This window comes from Schistocerca piceifrons, chromosome 2 (genome assembly GCF_021461385.2).
Source record: "Schistocerca piceifrons isolate TAMUIC-IGC-003096 chromosome 2, iqSchPice1.1, whole genome shotgun sequence".
NCBI classification, from domain to species: Eukaryota; Metazoa; Arthropoda; class Insecta; order Orthoptera; family Acrididae; genus Schistocerca; species Schistocerca piceifrons.
This window is the reverse complement of record NC_060139.1, coordinates 78,684,603-78,704,506: the sequence shown is the minus strand read 5'-3', so window position 1 is coordinate 78,704,506 and position 19,904 is coordinate 78,684,603. Positions and strand designations below refer to the sequence as shown.

At 44.1% G+C, this 19,904-nt stretch overlaps 1 protein-coding gene across 2 annotated transcripts in view; it reads left to right on the top strand.

The window, feature by feature from the left end:
• The first annotated feature begins 410 nt into the window (after nucleotides 1-410).
• The window catches only part of LOC124774896, a 278,096-nt gene continuing 258,602 nt past the window's right edge, over nucleotides 411-19,904 (top strand). For both annotated transcript variants that reach the window (XM_047249556.1, XM_047249555.1), the window contains exon 1: nucleotides 411-428. In XM_047249556.1, coding sequence (XP_047105512.1) covers nucleotides 426-428 — 3 coding nt within the window. In that variant the 5' untranslated portion in view covers nucleotides 411-425. The remainder of the gene's footprint in view (nucleotides 429-19,904) is intronic.

The following is a 19,904-nucleotide window of genomic DNA, read 5'->3' as shown; positions in this document are numbered from 1 at the left end:
TTTAATTATAACGACCCGGTACAGTGGCTTATCAAGTGATACCACTCCCGGTCCCAAATGTCAAAGCAGCCAGGCATTTCTGGCGCGAGACACTCATATGCATATCCATAGATACTAGATTGAAATTCATTTTGCCAGCAAAGACAGAAAGACCTTGACAAACGAACTTTTAGAAAAATATAATTATGTTATTTCAGGTATCCGATGAAATACTTGTTTCAATACATATCCACATTTAGATAAACTGATTCACTGGAAGTTCTTCGTGTTTCACATGTTAAATGATTATATCGCAGATGCTGTAAGCTACTTGTATATCGTGGCATCTTTGGTGTGTTTTGATTTTTGAAAGGCAGTGACAGTGTGATTTTCGAAAAGAGGTTTTTTGCTGCTTGAAAAGGAGGTTTCTTGCTGCTGCTATAAAAATGGTGAGTTCTACTGCAAAATTAATTGTTGATTTTTGTATACAGTGTGATTTGTCAGAAAACTGCTTCTTCGACTTCGCGGGATTTGTTGAGCGAAATCTGGAATGAGCCACATTCGAAGGCAGAGCTCACTCGCATACCCTCAGTTTAAGTAATTTCTGCATTTATGTTTAACATTGCATTACGTGATACTGCTGTTCTCCTTCTGCGTTTCTAATGTTGACTATGGCCTGTAATCTTAATAGTGTCTCTATCATTTGTATTGAATTTTGCCAATGATTTTGTTTAAAACCTGGTTTGTTGCCCCTGCCATCCTCTTGTGAACGCTTCCGTACTGGAGAAAATGTGCGTGTCTACGTCAGTTACTCAAAAATGGAACTCACAGACCGACGGTAATTCGAAATACTTCACGATGTTCATCGTGACACAGTACACCCTTCGTGTTATATTCGTGAAGTATGAGTCAGCAGAAGGTCGTCATATGGAAAAAATGATCACACCATTGTCGGATTATCTTGCAGTTATTTCACAATTGTGCACGGTCTGGAAGGTGAGCGTAATCCAAACGAACAAGACGTATTCACTCAACAGGCCCTAACGTATCTTGACGGAGACGATCAGAAAGCAAGAAACTTTTAAAACATGCTAAAATATTACGTTTATTACATGTAGCATTTTGGAATCAGCAGAACCTACGGATATAGAATGTCGGATTTGTCTCGTGAAATAAAGATGTGACGTGTGACGTCATAGTGAGAAAACAGAGCAATGATGATAATTCTTATGCGTTTATATTGGTTTTTGCATTGTAAGTCAGGTCGACAGATTGGTCACCAGCGTAGCCCCGAGTCTGGGTTATCCAGCAAATGTGAATATGAAACCTTATATGTGGTGATGTGTATACAAATTCTTAGATGGGGTGACAATCTGATCTGTAGTGTAGGTCTACATTTACATAGGTACTCTACAAGGCACCATATGGTGCATGGTGGAGGGTACCTCCTGTACCATTACTTGTCATTTCCTTCCCTGTTCCACTCTCGAATAGAGAAATGGGAAAACTACTGTCTGTATGTCTCCATATGAGCCCTAATTTATCATATCTTATTTTTGTGATCCTTGAGTGCAATGTAAGTTGGCGGCAGTAGAATCGTTCAGCAGTCAGCTTCAAATGCTGGTTCTCTAAATTTTTATCAACAGTGTTTCTTGAAACAGTCTTCCGTCCAGGGATCCCCATTTGAGTGTCCGAAGCATCCCCGTAACACTTACATGTTGTTCGAACCTGCCGGTAACAAATCTAGCAGTCTGCCTCTGAAATGCTTCAATGTCTTCCTTCAGTCCGAACTGGTACGGTCCCAAGCACTCGATCGGCACTGAAGAATAGGTCGCACCAGCATCCTCTATGCAGTCTCCTTTGCAGGTGAACCACTCTTTCCTAAAATTCTCCCAATAAACTAAAGTCGACCATTTGCCTTCCATACTACAGTTCTCACATGCTCGTTCCGTCTCGTATCGCTTTGCAATATTATGTCCAGATATTTACATGATTTGACTGCATCAAGCAGGACACAAATAATACTGTATCTGAGCATTACAGATTTATCTTCCTATTCACCCACAGTAGCTTACATTTTTACACATTTAGAGGTAGCTGCTGTTTATGAAACCAACTGGAAATTTTGTCTAAACCGTATTGTATCTTTCTACAGTCACTCAACTTCGACACCTTACTGTACAGCAAGATATCATAAGCAGTCAACTGCTGATTGTTTCCCACCCTGTCCTTCAAATCGTTTCTGTATATAGAGAACAATAGTTGTCCTATCACACTTCCATGAGCACTCCTTAAATCTAGGTTAGGTTGGAATGTGACAGTTTGGTTGAGTTCATGTAGTTGTGTTGAATGCTTCACTTGATACACTTTTTGTATTTAACTTCTGAACTGTGTGATTGAGAGAAAAGAAAAGGTAAACTTACAATTAGCGTAATATCTACAGAACTGTTAAACTAACGTGTTTAGGTACCATACATATATTATTTAATGAACACACAGCATGTGGTGATGCTAACAGTGTGTGTTGTTTAACATTGCCTAAAAGTGGACAGTTGATGTAGTTTGGTTTATAACTGCATGAATTGTTATTCACAAATTATTCTGCTTCATTGTGTGAAGCACTACTGTTGAATGATTGCAGGAAATCCAAGACAAAATAGAGAAAAGAGATGACATCTCATCTGACAACCACACAGGAACAAAAATAAACAAAACTCATGGAAGAAAGACAGAAGATACCTGAGGATTTTTATTTTGGAATGGAGTACAGTTATACTGAAGACAACAGGTGAACGAGGATCACTGCACTACAGATATGTTCTTACTATGGAAGATTCAAGATTGTCTCTTGAGGACTATTCTGTTGTAAGGGGCATTCAAAAAGAAATGAGCCAGAGGCTAATTACAGAAACCAGTATCTGTATGTTAGAAGTATTGACCCTGGCTGTTGAGACACTTGTCCCACTGTGACACAAGATGGTGAATGGCTGTCTCATAAAATTCCCAGGGCTGCGATGTTAACTAGTTCTGCACGTACAACTGGACATCGTCGTCCGAGGTGACCCGTTTGCGCCCCCCCCCCCCTTTTTGAGCCTTTTTAAGGGTACCAAAAATGTCGTAATTGCAGAGAGAGAGGTCCAGACTGTATGGACGGTGGGCAAGAAACCCCCCTCCCCCCTTTAAATTTGTTCAGGAGTGCTATGACTGTTGGCAGTATGAGGCTTTGCATTGTCATGGAGAAGAATGACTCCATGGGTGAGATTGCCTGGTTATCTTGATTTGATCTCTTGGCGAATAGTGGTCAAGGTTTGCGAGTAACACTGGGAATTCATTGTTCCATGCTGCAGGGAGCGAATCAGAAAGGGGCCATCTTGGTCAAAGAGGAATGTCAGCATAATCTTTCCTGCATTCGTGTGGAGGGCAATGTCCAGCTGCGCCTGTGGAACTGTTTAACATCGCAGCCCTGGGAATGTTTAGACAGCCATTCAGAGCCTTCTCACACTGGGGCAAGTGTCTCTCAACAGCCAGGATCAGTACTTCTAACATACAGGTACTGGTTTCCGTAATTATGCCTCTGGCTGGTGTTTTTTTCTTTTTGTATCCATGATGAATATCTGGATGTTGATTGTTGTTGATTCGGTTATCAACTAATGTTGGGATGGTAGCTGGTTTTTTAAAGATCAGAGTGTAAATAGTCTGCACTAGACATTCTCTTTCATGTGTAGACGTGATAAAAAGGTAACCATTGATTCTTTGAGCTGATTATTCACAATTTGTATCTGATTTAAATTCAGAATTTAAAAATGAATGAAAATATGGAGAGAAATGTCTACCATTCAAACAAGAAAATATGATATCTGTATAAAGTTAATGGGCAGTTCATGCATTGTCTACTTGGGGTAGAGGAAAAGGCAGAAAATCTTACACTCACTCCCATCAGTATTGTAGTTAAGTGCTGAGGTACATTGCTCGTATGAGGCAGTGCTAGGTTGACAGGCATGTGGATGAATAGTCCTAAACAAACAGAGTCTAGAAGTTTTGTAATTTTCTGGCAGTTTAATACCTGATGGGCATCTGCCTCAAAAATGTAAAAGCTGGAGATTCAGTACGTTCTCTAATTTCTTTCTATGTCAACTGTATTTCAATTTTTCATCACTTGCTAAGTAGACATGTCTTTTCTATCCAGTGTAATGTTTGTTTGAAGTCAGTTTGGAATATGTATCCAAAAAATATTATTAATTTGATTTTCAATTTACTCATAAACACACCATACTAAACTTTTGACACTCCATATATTAACAAATCATTTAGTAGATTTGGCATTTTTGCCATAGGTGTTTCTGTAATACTTCATGTAAATGACTAATTTGCGATATACATAATTTCTGTTAACCTTGAGGGATATTCTAATTATTCACCATTGTGGCAGAAATCACTTCTAAATTTACGTACCTCTTTTTGATTTGGACTATTTCTATTGTAAAAAGGCCCCACATTCTTCTACTGTTGTCGTCAGTCTTAGAGTTCTGATTGTATCTTTGTTGTGTGTGACAGTATAGCAATTCTCAATTTTGTTGTATGGTTTATGTCATCGTAATCTTATGATTTTTCCCCGTTGTTGTTGACTGCAACTTACAGTTAATTATACTCACATTTAGAAAATTGCGTGCCTAATAACTTTCCAGGTTATCTGGAGAGATCAAGAGTATTTTTGGAGAACCCACAAAAATCAAGATTGTGGGGGCAAAAAACCATTATATATCTCAATGCCTCTGTAGGCAGAGCTCCAAATGTAATGTTTAATATATTCCAGTCAGTCCACAGTGGCTGCTGCATTCCCCCGGAGACCATACAGTTTTTCAACTTGTTAGTATAGCTCCTGCTACCAAGGTGAAGTAGTGAAACAAAACCTTTTTTATTGGCATATATACCATCATCTTTTACCTCCACATTTATTGAGGTGTTTTGAAATTCACTACATGTTTACAGAATAATTATATTTCAAACATTAGGAGATTCAGAGGTAGAAAAAATGTGGAAGTACAGTACGTGAGAACTTATTACATAAGAAATGCATGAAATTATTTCATTGAATTTGTCTGTTTTCACAGAGTGAAATTTGTTTTTGTGAGACACTGCTTGAAACGGTTGGATGGATAGATAGAGCCCTACTTTGTATTCTCCACGCCACCATCTGATTTCTCTTCCCATTCATTTCTAGTAGTGCATGTGCCTTTCTCAGAATAAACAATACAATATCTTGAAGCATACTTCTTGCTGGTTGTCAATGAGACGTGGGATTGGTGTAGAGCACTGCTTCTCATTTCCAATAAAGTAGTCAGCTGCTTTCCCAGGAATTTTATTTTCCTATGTTCACCATCCCCCCCATGAACCATGGACCTTGCCGTTGGTGGGGAGGCTTGCGTGCCTCAGCGATACAGATGGCCGTACCGTAGGTGCAACCACAACGGAGGGGTATCTGTTGAGAGGCCAGACAAACATGTGGTTCCTGAGGGGGGCAGCAGCCTTTTCAGTAGTTGCAGGGGCAACAGTCTGGATGATTGACTGATCTGGCCTTGTAACATTAACCAAAACGGCCTTGCTGTGCTGGTACTGCGAACGGCTGAAAGCAAGGGGAAACTACAGCCGTAATTTTTCCCGAGGACATGCAGCTTTACTGTATGATTAAATGATGATGGGGTCCTCTTGGGTAAAATATTCCGGAGGTAAAATAGTCCCCCATTCGGATCTCCGGGCGGGGACTACTCAAGAGGACGTCGTTATCAGGAGAAAGAAAACTGGCATTCTACGGATCGGAGCGTGGAATGTCAGATCCCTTAATCGGGCAGGTAGGTTAGAAAATTTAAAAAGGGAAATGGATAGGTTAAAGTTAGATATAGTGGGAATTAGTGAAGTTCGGTGGCAGGAGGAACAAGACTTTTGGTCAGGTGATTACGGGGTTATAAATACAAAATCAAATAGGGGTAATGCAGGAGTAGGTTTAATAATGAATAAAAGAATAGGAGTGCGGGTTAGCTGCTACAAACAGCATAGTGAACGCATTATTGTGGCCAAGACAGACACAAAGCCCATGCCTACTACAGTAGTACAAGTGTATATGCCAACTAGCTCTGCAGATGATGAAGAAATTGATGAAATGTATGACGAAATAAAAGAAATGATTCAGCTAGTGAAGGGAGACGAATATTTAATAGTCATGGGTGACTGGAATTTGTCAGTAGGAAAAGGGAGAGAAGGAAACATAGTAGGTGAATATGGATTGGGGGGAAGAAATGAAAGAGGAAGCCGCCTTGTAGAATTTTGCACAGAGCATAACTTAATCATAGCTAACACTTGGTTCAAGAATCATGAAAGAAGGTTGTATACCTGGAAGAATCCTGGAGATAGTAAAAGGTATCAGATAGATTATATAATGGTAAGACAGAGATTTAGGAACCAGGTTTTAAATTGTAAGACATTTCCAGGGGCAGATGTGGATTCTGACCACAATCTATTGGTTATGAACTGCAGATTGAAACTGAAGAAACTGCAAAAAGGTGGGAATTTAAGGAGATGGGACCTGGATAAACTGAAAGAACCAGAGGTTGTAGAGAGTTTCAGGGAGAGCATAAGGGAACAATTGACAGGAATGGGGGAAAGAAATACAGTAGAAGAAGAATGGGTAGCTCTGAGGGATGAAGTAGTGAAGGCAGCAGAGGATCAAGTAGGTAAAAAGACGAGGGCTAATAGAAACCCTTGGGTAACAGAAGAAATACTGAATTTAATTGATGAAAGGAGAAAATATAAAAATGCAGTAAATGAAGCAGGCAAAAAGGAATACAAACGTCTCAAAAATGAGATCGACAGGGAGTGCAAAATGGCTAAGCAGGGATGGCTAGAGGAAAAATGTAAGGATGTAGAGGCTTGTCTCACTAGGGGTAAGATAGATACTGCCTACAGGAAAATTAAAGAGACCTTTGGAGAAAAGAGAACCACTTGTATGAATATCAAGAGCTCAGATGGAAACCCAGTTCTAAGCAAAGAAGGGAAAGCAGAAAGGTGGAAGGAGTATATAGAGGGTTTATACAAGGGCGATGTACTTGAGGACAATATTATGGAAATGGAAGAGGATGTAGATGAAGATGAAATGGGAGATAAGATACTGCGTGAAGAGTTTGACAGAGCACTGAAAGACCTGAGTCGAAACAAGGCCCCGGGAGTAGACAACATTCCATTAGAACTACTGATGGCCTTGGGAGAGCCAGTCATGACAAAACTCTACCATCTGGTGAGCAAGATGTATGAGACAGGCGAAATACCCACAGACTTCAAGAAGAATATAATAATTCCAATCCCAAAGAAAGCAGGTGTTGACAGATGTGAAAATTACCGAACTATCAGTTTAATAAGTCACAGCTGCAAAATACTAACGCGAATTCTTTACAGACGAATGGATAAACTGGTAGAAGCGGGCCTCGGGGAAGATCAGTTTGGATTCCGCAGAAATGTTGGAACACGTGAGGCAATACTAACCTTACGACTTATCTTAGAAGAAAGATTAAGAAAAGGCAAACCTACGTTTCTAGCATTTGTAGACTTAGAGAAAGCTTTTGACAACGTTAACTGGAATACTCTCTTTCAAATTCTGAAGGTGGCAGGGGTGAAATACAGGGAGCGAAAGGCTATTTACAATTTGTACAGAAACCAGATGGCAGTTATAAGAGTCGAGGGGCATGAAAGGGAAGCAGTGGTTGGGAAGGGAGTAAGACAGGGTTGTAGCCTCTCCCCGATGTTATTCAATCTGTATATTGAGCAAGCAGTAAAGGAAACAAAAGAAAAGTTCGGAGTAGGTATTAAAGTCCATGGAGAAGAAATAAAAACTTTGAGGTTCGCTGATGACATTGTAATTCTGGCAGAGACAGCAAAGGACTTGGAAGAGCAGTTGAACGGAATGGACAGTGTCTTGAAAGGAGGATATAAGATGAACATCAACAAAAGCAAAACGAGGATAATGGAATGTAGTCAAATTAAATCGGGTGATGCTGAGGGGATTAGATTAGGAAATGAGACACTTAAAGTAGTAAAGGAGTTTTGCTATTTAGGGAGTAAAATAACTGATGATGGTCGAAGTAGAGAGGATATAAAATGTAGACTGGCAATGGCAAGGAAATCGTTTCTGAAGAAAAGGAATTTGTTAACATCGAGTATAGATTTAAGTGTCAGGAAGTCGTTTCTGAAAGTATTTGTATGGAGTGTAGCCATGTATGGAAGTGAAACATGGACGATAACCAGTTTGGACAAGAAGAGAATAGAAGCTTTCGAAATGTGGTGCTACAGAAGAATGCTGAAGATAAGGTGGGTAGATCACGTAACTAATGAGGAGGTATTGAATAGGATTGGGGAGAAGAGAAGTTTGTGGCACAACTTGACTAGAAGAAGGGATCGGTTGGTAGGACATGTTTTGAGGCATCAAGGGATCACAAATTTAGCATTGGAGGGCAGCGTGGAGGGTAAAAATCGTAGAGGGAGACCAAGAGATGAATACACTAAACAGATTCAGAAGGATGTAGGCTGCAGTAGGTACTGGGAGATGAAGAAGCTTGCACAGGATAGAGTAGCATGGAGAGCTGCATCAAACCAGTCTCAGGACTGAAGACCACAACAACAACAACAACAACATGTTCACCATAAATCTAATTAAGATAGTTTGTTTGTGAGACAGGCCTAAGTTTCTTGTAGTCAATGTAGATTTGATTACAAACACACAGCAAACACATGGTAAAATACTTCCTTCCATCATTTCATTGTTCTTCATTTAAAATAATGGTTCACCTTTTGCTCTCCATGATTTTACTTTTGTTATGATAAAGTATGAGATCAGGCTTCAACTTTTCTACCATTCCATCCTTGGATTTTGTGTTGGTGACACTACTTGTCTTGCTGTATTTTAGAGACCGGGCACACACATTTGTAGTGTTTTTCCAGCGAAGTGCTTGCACAGAATTTCTCTTGAATACCATTTGACCTCTTCTTAGTTTGCTTTATTTGAATTCCTCATCACTGTGTCAACAGTGCATGTGCCCTCATCAGTCTGTCTTTCAGATAGTATAAAAGTGATCATGTACAGTGTATGACCCTTATGTAGATAATGGTTGCACAAATGGAGGACTACTGAATCTGCAATATTATCTTTTTCCCTTGCACTAGTGTACATTCACATTTCAAAACATAGCCTGTTGCAGAATAACTAAAAATGGAAAGCTTTGCACTGTACCCATTTGGCTTGTTTGGTTAAAGTTTACAATGGGCCGCCCATGTGCAGATGTTGGCAATGCCTATGTGTGTATGATTAAGAGTGAATGTGGTATTACTTTTGGTAATAGAAACTGCTCACTTACTTTCAGCCATCCACCTCCCTAGCCCCATGATTTAATTAAAAAAACGAATCATATGAAAGACTGATCATCAATTCAGCTGTTCCAGCATCTTAGATTGTCCCGATGGTGTTTTGTGAAGTTTTATTGCTTGTTCTTGATATATACACTAAATTGAATGTATCCTCTAAAAGGACATAAACCTTCAACTGTCAGCTTCTTGTTGGGACAAAAATTGCTCTTGCTTTTCAGTATGAAGTGGAAATAAAAAGGCCAGATTTTATGCAAAGTATTGTGGTTTGGTTGCCCCTGTGTATGTAATTGTCAGTGTTGTTCACATGATTTGTGCAGCTAAAGATGAATTCGATATTACCTAATGACTTCAATAGTCTGTAATGTTTGGTTGGTCTACAAAGACGAATGCGAATAATTACAATAAAAAACTGAGACATCTTATGTTGCTTAACAGCAGACCAATTGGTATAAGGTGACATGAGTATTATTTTACTTTTGCCACTGCAGTTTACAAATAGCTGATCCTTCATAGTGGTTTCTTTCAGTTTTTGTAGATTTTATCATATTCCTGTCAATAAACAGGCACCAACAGTCAAATTTGGTGCTTTCAGCAGTCATAGGTGCCAAAATGTTACTTCCATTTTCAAAAACTAGTAACTGGGATCTTATCATTTACCCAGACAATGATGTTGCTTTGAGACTACTGCCATTTTTGTTTTCTGCCCTGTTCAATGGGAGCTCACTTCTAATTCATGTGATGGTTCATTTCCATTTTCAGATCACTCAAACAAGATGTGAGTCAGTAAAGCTACTGTGAATGTCATTGTGATACTATTTCACACTGGCTGATAATTATATTTACCATCTCTGTTAGAAATTCTGTTATCAGTTTCAAAACAATTGTCAATATCTGATCCAGATTCTTCAAGCATGCTTATAATTTCTTCATCTGTCAAATTGTCCCCCATTTCATGACAAACTTTTGCAGCTAAGACAACTATGGAAGCACATTGCAACAACAGAATCATAGAAACTGATTACGTCTGTAATTTTTTCTCTCTCCAAGTAACATAGTGTGTTGTGGAAGCAGGCGCACACATACAACAGCTCTTCAAAGTATAGCAAGAGTGAATAACTGACTTCAAACTGTCACTGCTCAGTAATGTGCTGCATACTAAAATAACAGTGAATAAAGCTGACTCAGAGATGCTTTGGTTGCAGACTGTTAGGGAAATCACAACATGCTCATAATTTCTACAGACAGAGACAAATTTATTACATAGCCACTCCTGTGTCAGATAGAGCAGCATGATTTCTCATGTCATGGGAAGTCTGTCATTATTTTCATGAGTCTTTTGTTGATTTCCTTCATGGTTTTGTATTTATATTGTATAATGCAAAATCTGACATTTGTTATAGCTTGAGAAACTGCTACTGGGAACAAATCTGAGAAAAAAGCAGTCATAACACAAAATGATTGTCTTCAAAAGAAATTATTTTTGCAATTGTGTGTGCGTATTTGTGCTGCTGTATTGAGTCCAACACACATTCTCATTCACTCAACAATTGAGAAATCAATAGAAATTACATTGAAGAAAATAGCATTGATAATGCTTGTATATCAGACAGTAACCTCATGATTATGAAGAGATATTTAATGAAAAACAAATAGCTTGTTAGTAGTATATGCATGTTAAGAATACCCATATGTGGATAAATGAAACCATGTTAAAACGTATTATGTTACCCCCCTGCAGTCCCGGGGGTTAATATAGGCCTGAGGTATTCCTGCCTGTCGTAAGAGCCGACTAAAAGGATTCTCACACCTTTCGGCCTTCATGTGGTGGTCCCCTGTAGGGTTTGACCTCCATTTTTCAAATTTTCCCGAAGAGCGACCCAATTGCGGAAGGGCGCCTTACGTGGTGCATTGTGTACATAGATCTTTAGCCCACTTTCTCGTTGTGGCATTGCAATACCACTCATCCTCCATCTCTTGAGTGAGGACACCTTCCTGCGCCCGTGATGACCATGGAATTCTTTGCACCTCATATCCAGCACGGTAGCCAGTCTGTTGTGTTGGGGCCACCGTGTAACCTGTTGGTTGTACCCCTGTGACTACACAGGGATTGCTTTGCTGATGCCTGCGCCGTTAACTCCACATGTATGCCAAGGAGTAGATGCCCGTCACCTTGGGGCATCGGGACTCCCGGCAATGGCCATCCTGCCAGCTGGCCTCCTGTCCTTTGCTGCAGCTGGGTGGCACCCATGGCCCCTGGTTGGAGTGGGTGGCATCAGGGCGGAGGAAGCACAATGAAGTGTACCACATCACTTGCTGGTGATCAGATGTCAGCAGTCTCTAAGTATTCAAAGTCTCAGAACAATGCAAGGAAGTATGATCCTGGCCACACCGTGGGAGTAGTGACAGGCTAAGGATGGCAGCGAACCTTATTGGCCCCAGTACCTCGTATGTACGAGAGCTGATGGGGACTCCTTTGTATCAGTGAAGCCTCAGTTTTTTCTAGAGCTTTTAGAGGACAAGTTTGGGGAGATGGAGGGTTTGTCCAAAATGCGGTCAGGGTCAGTCTGATAAAAACAGCATCCTCTGCCCAGTCACTGGCATTACTGGCTTGTGACAAGCTGGGGGATGTTTCTGTTACCATCATGCCTCATAAGAGCTTAAATATCATCCAGGATATTATATTCCAAAGGGACCTTCTTTTGCAGTCTTGACGACGAGCTGCGCACCAATTTATAGCAACGAGGAGTTAATTTCATCCGACGCGTCCATCGGGGTCAGAGGGATAATCAGGTTGCCACCGGTGCCTTCATCTTGGCCTTTGTGGGTGAAACATTACCTGGGAAGGTCAGGGTGATTGTCTATTGCTGTAATGTCAAGCCATACATCCCTCCCCCGAGGCGGTGCTTTAAGTGCTGGAAGTTCAGGCATATGTCTTCCCTGCTGCACTTCCAGCATCACATGTCGAGATTGTGGACATCTGTCCCATCCCAATACTCCATGTGCCCCACCTCCCATCTCTGTCAACTGCGGAGCGCATTGTTCCCCTTGCTCACCAGACTGCAGGATTTTACAGCGAGAAAGGAAAATCATGGAATACATGACCCTGGACCGACTGACCTACATTGAGGCCAAGAAGAAATTTGAGACCTACTTCGTGTGGCTATGACCTCTGCTTATGCCGCCACTACGAGAACAGTAGTAGCCCCATCAGTTCCGCGAGTTTCGTCGGCTGTCAGAGCCGGATGATTACACCTGCCCACTTGATGGTGGGGGACCACTTTCCTCCCTGTTGCTCCCGCACCACATACCTTGGGAGCACTGTCCCGCCAACTGCCGGGGACACTAATCCCCACTTCTCAGCCATAGAATTGTAAGTCTTCTTTGGCTCCTCTCGCTAGGAAGGGGTCCCTTGGGTCACTCCCTTCCCAGGTTTCTGCTAGTGGGAAAGATAACACCCAACAGTGGCTGAAAAGCCCAAAAGCAGCTGGTCATAGGGCTTTATGATCATCCTCAGTCCCAGAGACTGAATCAGTGAAGCCCTCCCAGCCAGAGAAACCCAAGGATCACCAAGAGAAAACCAGAAAGAAGACCCCCAAGACCAAGGGAACTGCAGTGGCAACCACACCACTGCTGCCCACAAGCTCTGTGTCTGATGATGAGGTGAAGATTATGGCGTCTTTTGAGGACCTAGATCTCACCAGACCCTCATACACAATTGATATAGCCTGTTGTGGAAATGTCAGTGCCAGCAGGTGACCCTGAGGCGTAGACTGCCTCATTGAGTGTTCCATGCTGTTCCAGCATCACGATCACGCCATCCTCCAGTGGAATTGCGGCGGTTTTTTCCACCACCTGGCTGAGCTACAGCAACTATTAAGCTTTACACCTGCTTTCTGCATTGCACTCCAGGAAACCTGGTTCCCGGCAATGTGGACACCTGCCCTTTGCGGCTACAGGGGATAGTACAAGAACTGTAGCGAATAAAATAGTGTGTCAGGTGAAGTTTGCGTTTATGTCCTGAACTCTGTATGTAGTGAACCTGTGCCCCTTCAAACTCTTACAGACGATGCAGGAAATAAGTGTCTGCAATGTATATCTTCTTCCAGATGGTGCAATACCCCTGAACGTGTTGGCTGCACTAATTGATCAACTCCCTAAAGCTTTCCTACTTTCAGGAGATTTTAACACTCATAGCCCCTTGAGGGGTAGCATCATGCTTATTGGCCGTTGCAGAGATGTCGAAAATTTGCTGTCCCAACTCGACCTCTGCCTCGTAAATACTGGGGCTGCCACACATTTCAGTGTGGCTTATGGTAGTTACTCGGCCATTGATTTATCAGTTTGCAGCCCAGGACTCCTCCCATCTATCCACTGGAGAGCACATGACAACCTGTGTGGTAGTGACCACTTTCCCATATTCCTGTCACTCCCCCGGATGCCTACACCTATGGGCTTTAAACAACGTAGACTGGGTAGCCTTCACCTCTGTTGCTGTCACTGTTGAATCTTCCCCCCATGGTGCCATCGATGTTGTGATTGAGCAGGTCACTACAACTATAATTTCTGCAATGGAAAATGTGATCCCTTGTTCTCTAGGGTGCCTAAAAGACATTCCTAGGTGGTTGCCAGAAGCCTCTGAGGCAATTAAACAGTGTCGGCGAGCTCTACAGTGACATAAGTGACACCCTTCCCTATAGAACCTAATAGCTTTTAAGTGGCCCAGTGCCCATGTTCGTGTGCTTATAAAACGACAGTAACAGGAGTGTTGGGAGTGGTATGTGTCGACCATTGGGTCTGGATGAAGATCAGACGTCTTTTTGGGTACCAGACCCCAACAGGTGTCCCTGGTGTTAACATCAATGGCATGCTCTCTACCAATGCAAACGCGATTGCCGAGCACTTTGCTGAGCACTATGTTTGAGCATCTTGCGTCGGAGAACTACCCCCTAGCTTTTCGCACCCCCAAACGGGCAATGGAAAAGGAAGTACTCTTGTTCACTACACGTCACAGTTAACCCTATAACGCCCCATTTACAGAGTGGGAGCTCCTCAGCACCCTTGCACATTGCCCCAACACAGCTCCTGGGCCGGATCGGATCCACAGTCAGATGATTAAACTTCTTTTGTCTGACTACAAGCGGTATCTCCTCATCCTCAACTGGATCTGGTGTGATGGCATCTGTCCATTGGAATGGCAGGAGAGCACCATCATTCTGGTGCTAAAACCCAGTAAAAATCCGCTTAATGTGTATATCTATCGGCCCATCAGCCTCATCAACATTCTCTGTAAGCTGCTGGAACATATGGTGTGTCAGTGGTTTGGTTGGGTCCGGGACTTACATGGCCTACTGGCTCCATGTCAGTGTGGCTTCTTCCAGGGTCACTCTACCACTGATAATCTTGTGTCCCTCAAGTCTGCCATCCGAACAGCCTTTTCCAGATGCCAACACCTGATTGCCATCTTTTTTGACTTACGTAAAGCATAAGACATAACCTGGCGACATCATATCCTTGCCACATTGTATGAGTGGGGTCTCCAGGGCCCACTCCTGATTTTTATCCAAAAGTTCCTGTCGCTCTGTACTTTCCGTGTCCAAGTCGGTGCCTCCCATAGTTCCCCTGTATTCAGGAGAATGGCATTCCACAGGGCTCCGTATTGAGTGTATTTCTGGTTTTAGTGGCCATTAATGGCCTAGCAGCAGTTGTAGGGCCGTTGGTCTCCCCTTGTCTGTATGCGGATGACTTTTGCATTTCGTATTGCTCCTCCAGTACTGGAGTTGCTGAGCGGCGCCTACAGGGAGCCATTCACAAGGCGCAGTCATGGGCTCTAACCCACGGCTTCCAGTTTTCAGCCGCGAAGTCATGTGTCATGCACTTCTGTCAGCATTGTACTGTTTAACCAGAACCTGAACTTTATCTGAATGACAATCCACTCACTGTAGTGGAGACGTATTGATTCTTGGACTGGTTTTCAATGCCCGATTGAATTGGCTATCTCACCTTCGTCAGCTTAAGCTGGAGGGGCTGATAGTAATTTTGGCTTTGCCTATGTCCACAGAGGCCATATTGAACAGCATTCCTTGCCTGCTGGCTGCAGTGTATTCACTGCAGAGCTCGTGGCCCTATCTTGTGCACTTCAGTAAACCCGTTCCTGTTCTGGTGAGTCGTTTCTTCTCTGTTCTGATTCCCTGAGTAACTTACAAGCTATTGACCAGTGCTACCCTCGCTTTCCTTTGGTAGCAAACATCCAGGACTCCCTCTCTGCCCTGGAATAGTCCAGTCGTTCAGTGGTGGTTGTGTGGACCCCAGGACACATCGGAATCCCAGGTAACGAACTTGCTGACAGGCTGCCAAACAGGCTACGCGGAAACCTCTCCTGGAGATGGGCATCTCTGAAACTGACCTGTGCTCTGTCTTATGCCGCAAGATTTTTCGGCTTTGGGAGACGGATTGGTATAACAGCATGCACAACAAACTGCATGTCATTAAGGAGACTGCAAATGTTTGGAAGTTTTCCCTGCGGGCTTCTCGCAGGGAATCAGTTGTCCTTTGTCGGCTCCACATTGGCCATATGTGGCTCACACATGGTTACCTCCTCCGTCGCAAGGACCCACCTCAGTGTTGCTGTGGCTCGCAAATGACAGTCGCCCACCTCTTGCTGGACTGCCCACTTTTAGCCGCTCTGCTGCGAACTTTCAACTTTCCCAGCGCCCTAACTGCGGTGTTGGGCAACAATGCCTCATCGCAGCTTTAGTTTTACGTTTTATTCGTGAGGGTGTATTTTATCATTTGATCTAAGTTTTAGCGCATGTCCTTTGTCCCTCTGTATCCTCCACCCGAGGGCTTTTAGGGTGGAGGTTTTAATGTGTTGCAGAGTGGCTGGCTTCTTTTTTATTCTAATGGTCAGCTAGCCATGGTAATCTGCTTTCTTGTCCTGTTTTGTCCATTGTAGTGTTTGTTGTCCTGTCATTCTTCTGGTTCTTCCTTTCTACTGTTATTGTGCCATACATCTTCTTTGTTTTCTTCTTTTCCTTGGATGATTGTTCTACTGGGAACAACGGACCGATGACCTCACAGTTTGGTCCCCCCTCCCCCCTTTAAACCAACCAACCAACCAACCATATTATGTTCAGGATATTCCTTGTTTCCCATGTCACTTGGCGCCCTTCACAGTGGGGCAGTGATTGATATAGATTTGATACCTGATTTATACTATCTGGAATAGAGAATCTCTCGATCCCTTGGGGAAGATATCACTGTGGCTTTATGACTTACAGCTACAGATGGTGATATACACCCATGGCAGCTCTTGTTGTTATTGAATTTAATTTTCCTTATCTTCCCCCCCCCCCCCCCCCCAAATGCAAGATGATTCCAATGGAAGGAATGTAATTATCAGTATCTTCCTTCACTTACACTCCTAGTCATTAGGCCAAGAAATGTATGTATAAATACATTTGGAGGCATGCTGAGCAATATTTTATTTTATTATATTGGTCTATCATCATCCTACGCTACAAATTTTACACGTTCACCAACAAGCAACAAAGTCAACATGCATGGTTTTGTGCCTAAAATTTCCACTTACTGCAGACAGTATATTTGCATATGAGAGGGGTATCTCTTTAAAAACTTTGCATCTAGTTTACTTCCTGTAGGTTTCCTTCATTTTTCTCCCTCCCTTTCCTTTAATTTTTAAAATTTCTGACTGCATTCCATAATTGAGGATGACATATATTGTCCATAAATTTACTCAGTCCATAGTTGTAACTGATAAATGCAATTAAATTTAAATAGCGTGTATCTTCATGTTCTCTTGACATATTGATTGAACCATATAATTATGGAAATTCAGCCATAACCATACGTAGAGATGTAGTCTGCAGTCTGTGAGTAAGTTGCTCAGGGAAAAGCCAGTGACTGTGTGTAAAATAACTTCATTAGTCCAGTATTAAATATTTTGGCATTAGCCGTCTTCAGATATCTGCTGAAATAAAATAAATCCCTTAAATGCACTTGAAATAAAAATGGTCTACAAAACCCCATAGACACATAACAAAAGCACTGCAAGCCCCCCTGCAGGTCCGGGGTAAGAATAGGCCCGAGGTATTCCTGCCTGTCGTAAGAGGCGACTAAAAGGAGTTTCAACCGTTTCGGCCTTCTATGTGATGGTCCCCCTTGGGGTTTGACCTCCATTTTTCAAAATTCTACAGAAGTACGAGCCTTTTGGGGAAGGACACCTTACATGGTGTACCACTGGTCCTAAGTGCACCAAGACCTTGGCACTCAGCATTGCACCGGCGTTGTAACCATACCCACTATTCCTCAAATTGGGCCTAAACGCCTGATGGGTTGTACAAGTTACGCCCATAGTGCATCTCCATCTGCACCAGCGATCATGATGGACTTTCCATGGCACCAGAAATCCAGCACGGTAGCCAGCCCGTTGTGGTGGGGTCATCATGTACCCTCTAGGTTGTAGCCCCCTGACAACACAGGGATCGTACTGCCAATACCTGAGCTGCACCCTCCCCACGTTGGCCAAGGAGTAGATGCCCGTCTCCTTGGGGCATCAGGACTCCCGGCAATGGTCTTCCTGCCAGGTGGCCCTTGCTGCGGCTGGGTGGCGCCCGTGGGGAGAGCCCCTGGTCGGAGTGGGTGGTATCGGGGCGGACGTTTCGCAGATGAAACATCAACACGTATCAGGTCGCTCTGCGGCCGAGTCTTTCAAAAGAAAAGGTACCGTTTCTAGTTCTGGTTCTCCTGCCCTTTCCCCCTTGGCCACTCCATGGGAGGAGGGACAGGCCCGCCGGCTTGGGGCGAAGTACTTCCCCCGCTATTTGGTCTGTTCTCGAACCGATGGGGGGACATTCGCCACCTCCAAGCCCGTGTTCTTTGTTCAGCACATTGAGGACATCTTCGGGGAAATCGAGGCTCTCAGCAACATGCGTTCAGGGTCCGTTCTTATCAAGACCACCTCTGCCACACAGTTGGCGGCGCTCCAGGCGTGCGACCGCCTAGGGGACATCCCAGTATCCATTGTCCCACATCTGGCACTAAATAGGACGCAGGGGGTTATTTTTCATCGTGACCTCCTGCTACAATCTGATGAGGAGCTCAGGGCCAACCTGGAGCGCCGCGGCGTGCATTTCGTCCGGCGAGTCCAGCGCGGCCCCAAAGACCGTCGCATCGACACCGGGGCCTTTATCCTCGCCTTCGAGGGGGACGTTCTCCCGGAGAAGGTAAAGGTGATGTGCTACCGGTGCGACGTGCGACCTTACGTCCCGCCTCCTATGCGCTGTTTTCGGTGTCTGCGCTTTGGGCACATGTCGTCACGGTGTGAGGCTGAGCCCCTTTGTGGCGATTGTGGACGTCCTCTTCGTGAGGAACATACATGCACCCCACCACCTCGGTGCATTAATTGTCCTGGTGTCCACTCATCTAGATCCTCAGAATGCCCCGCCTATCAGAAGGAGAAGAAGATACAAGAAATCAAAACTTTGGATCGGCTCTCTTACTCTGAGGCCAGGAAGAAATATGACCGCCTTCATCCCGTTTGCCTCAGTTGTGTCCACTCCTTCTGCGGTATCCTCACCCCTATCCTGTCCCCCCTCCGCCTCCTCCGTCCATCAGGTGGCTCTGCCTCCGCCTCCCAAATCCCTCTCTTCCAAATCCTCCTCCCCCGTGGCCCCCACCCCCTCTGCCCCAGGGGCCACCCTTCCTCCTCCTCCTCCCCCCTCGCCACCTGAGAAGCGATCCTCTTCTCAGGCGTCCCTTGGGGAAACGTTCCGGACCCCAGCTTCCGAGGTCCGGCGTTCCAAAACGGAGCCCGCACGTGAGGACCTTCTTCGGGTCCAGCCCACCATCCCTGTGCCTCCTCGGCCTTCCAAGAAGGCCTCCAAGAAGAAGTCTCTATCCCCCTCTCCACCCCGGCGCGTTTCGTCTGACGCTTCATCCGTGAGTCGCTGCTCCCGGCCGTCCTCAGTTTCGCCGGGACACTCTGCTGCCAGGCGCTCCGCCGGCCTTTCGTCGGCAAATGATGCGGCCCCTCCTACACAATCAGGGACAGCGGCCACAGCTGGCGACGAGTCGGTGGAACTGGATCCGCCTCCCGTCGGTTGTAGCGTTGTTCCCTCGCAACCTGGCCCTCCGCGGCCATCAAGGTGACCAGCTCTTCCCCCGTCTCGTTCCCCCAACCTTTTGACTAGCGATGGCGTTGTTTCATTGGAACATAAGAGGTATTCGATCTAATCGAGAGGAATTACAACTGCTCCTCCGCCTGCACTGTCCGCTCGTCCTTGGTCTCCAGGAAACCAAGTTGCGCCCGACTGACCGTATTGCCTTTACCCACTATACCTCGGAGCGGTATGACCTAACCCCTGTGGACGGTATCCCAGCTCATGGTGGGGTCATGTTGCTTGTTCGGGACGATGTCTATTACCATCCCATCCCATTGACCACCCCACTCCAAGCAATAGCTGTCCGCATTACTCTTTCTGCTTTTACCTTTTCAGTTT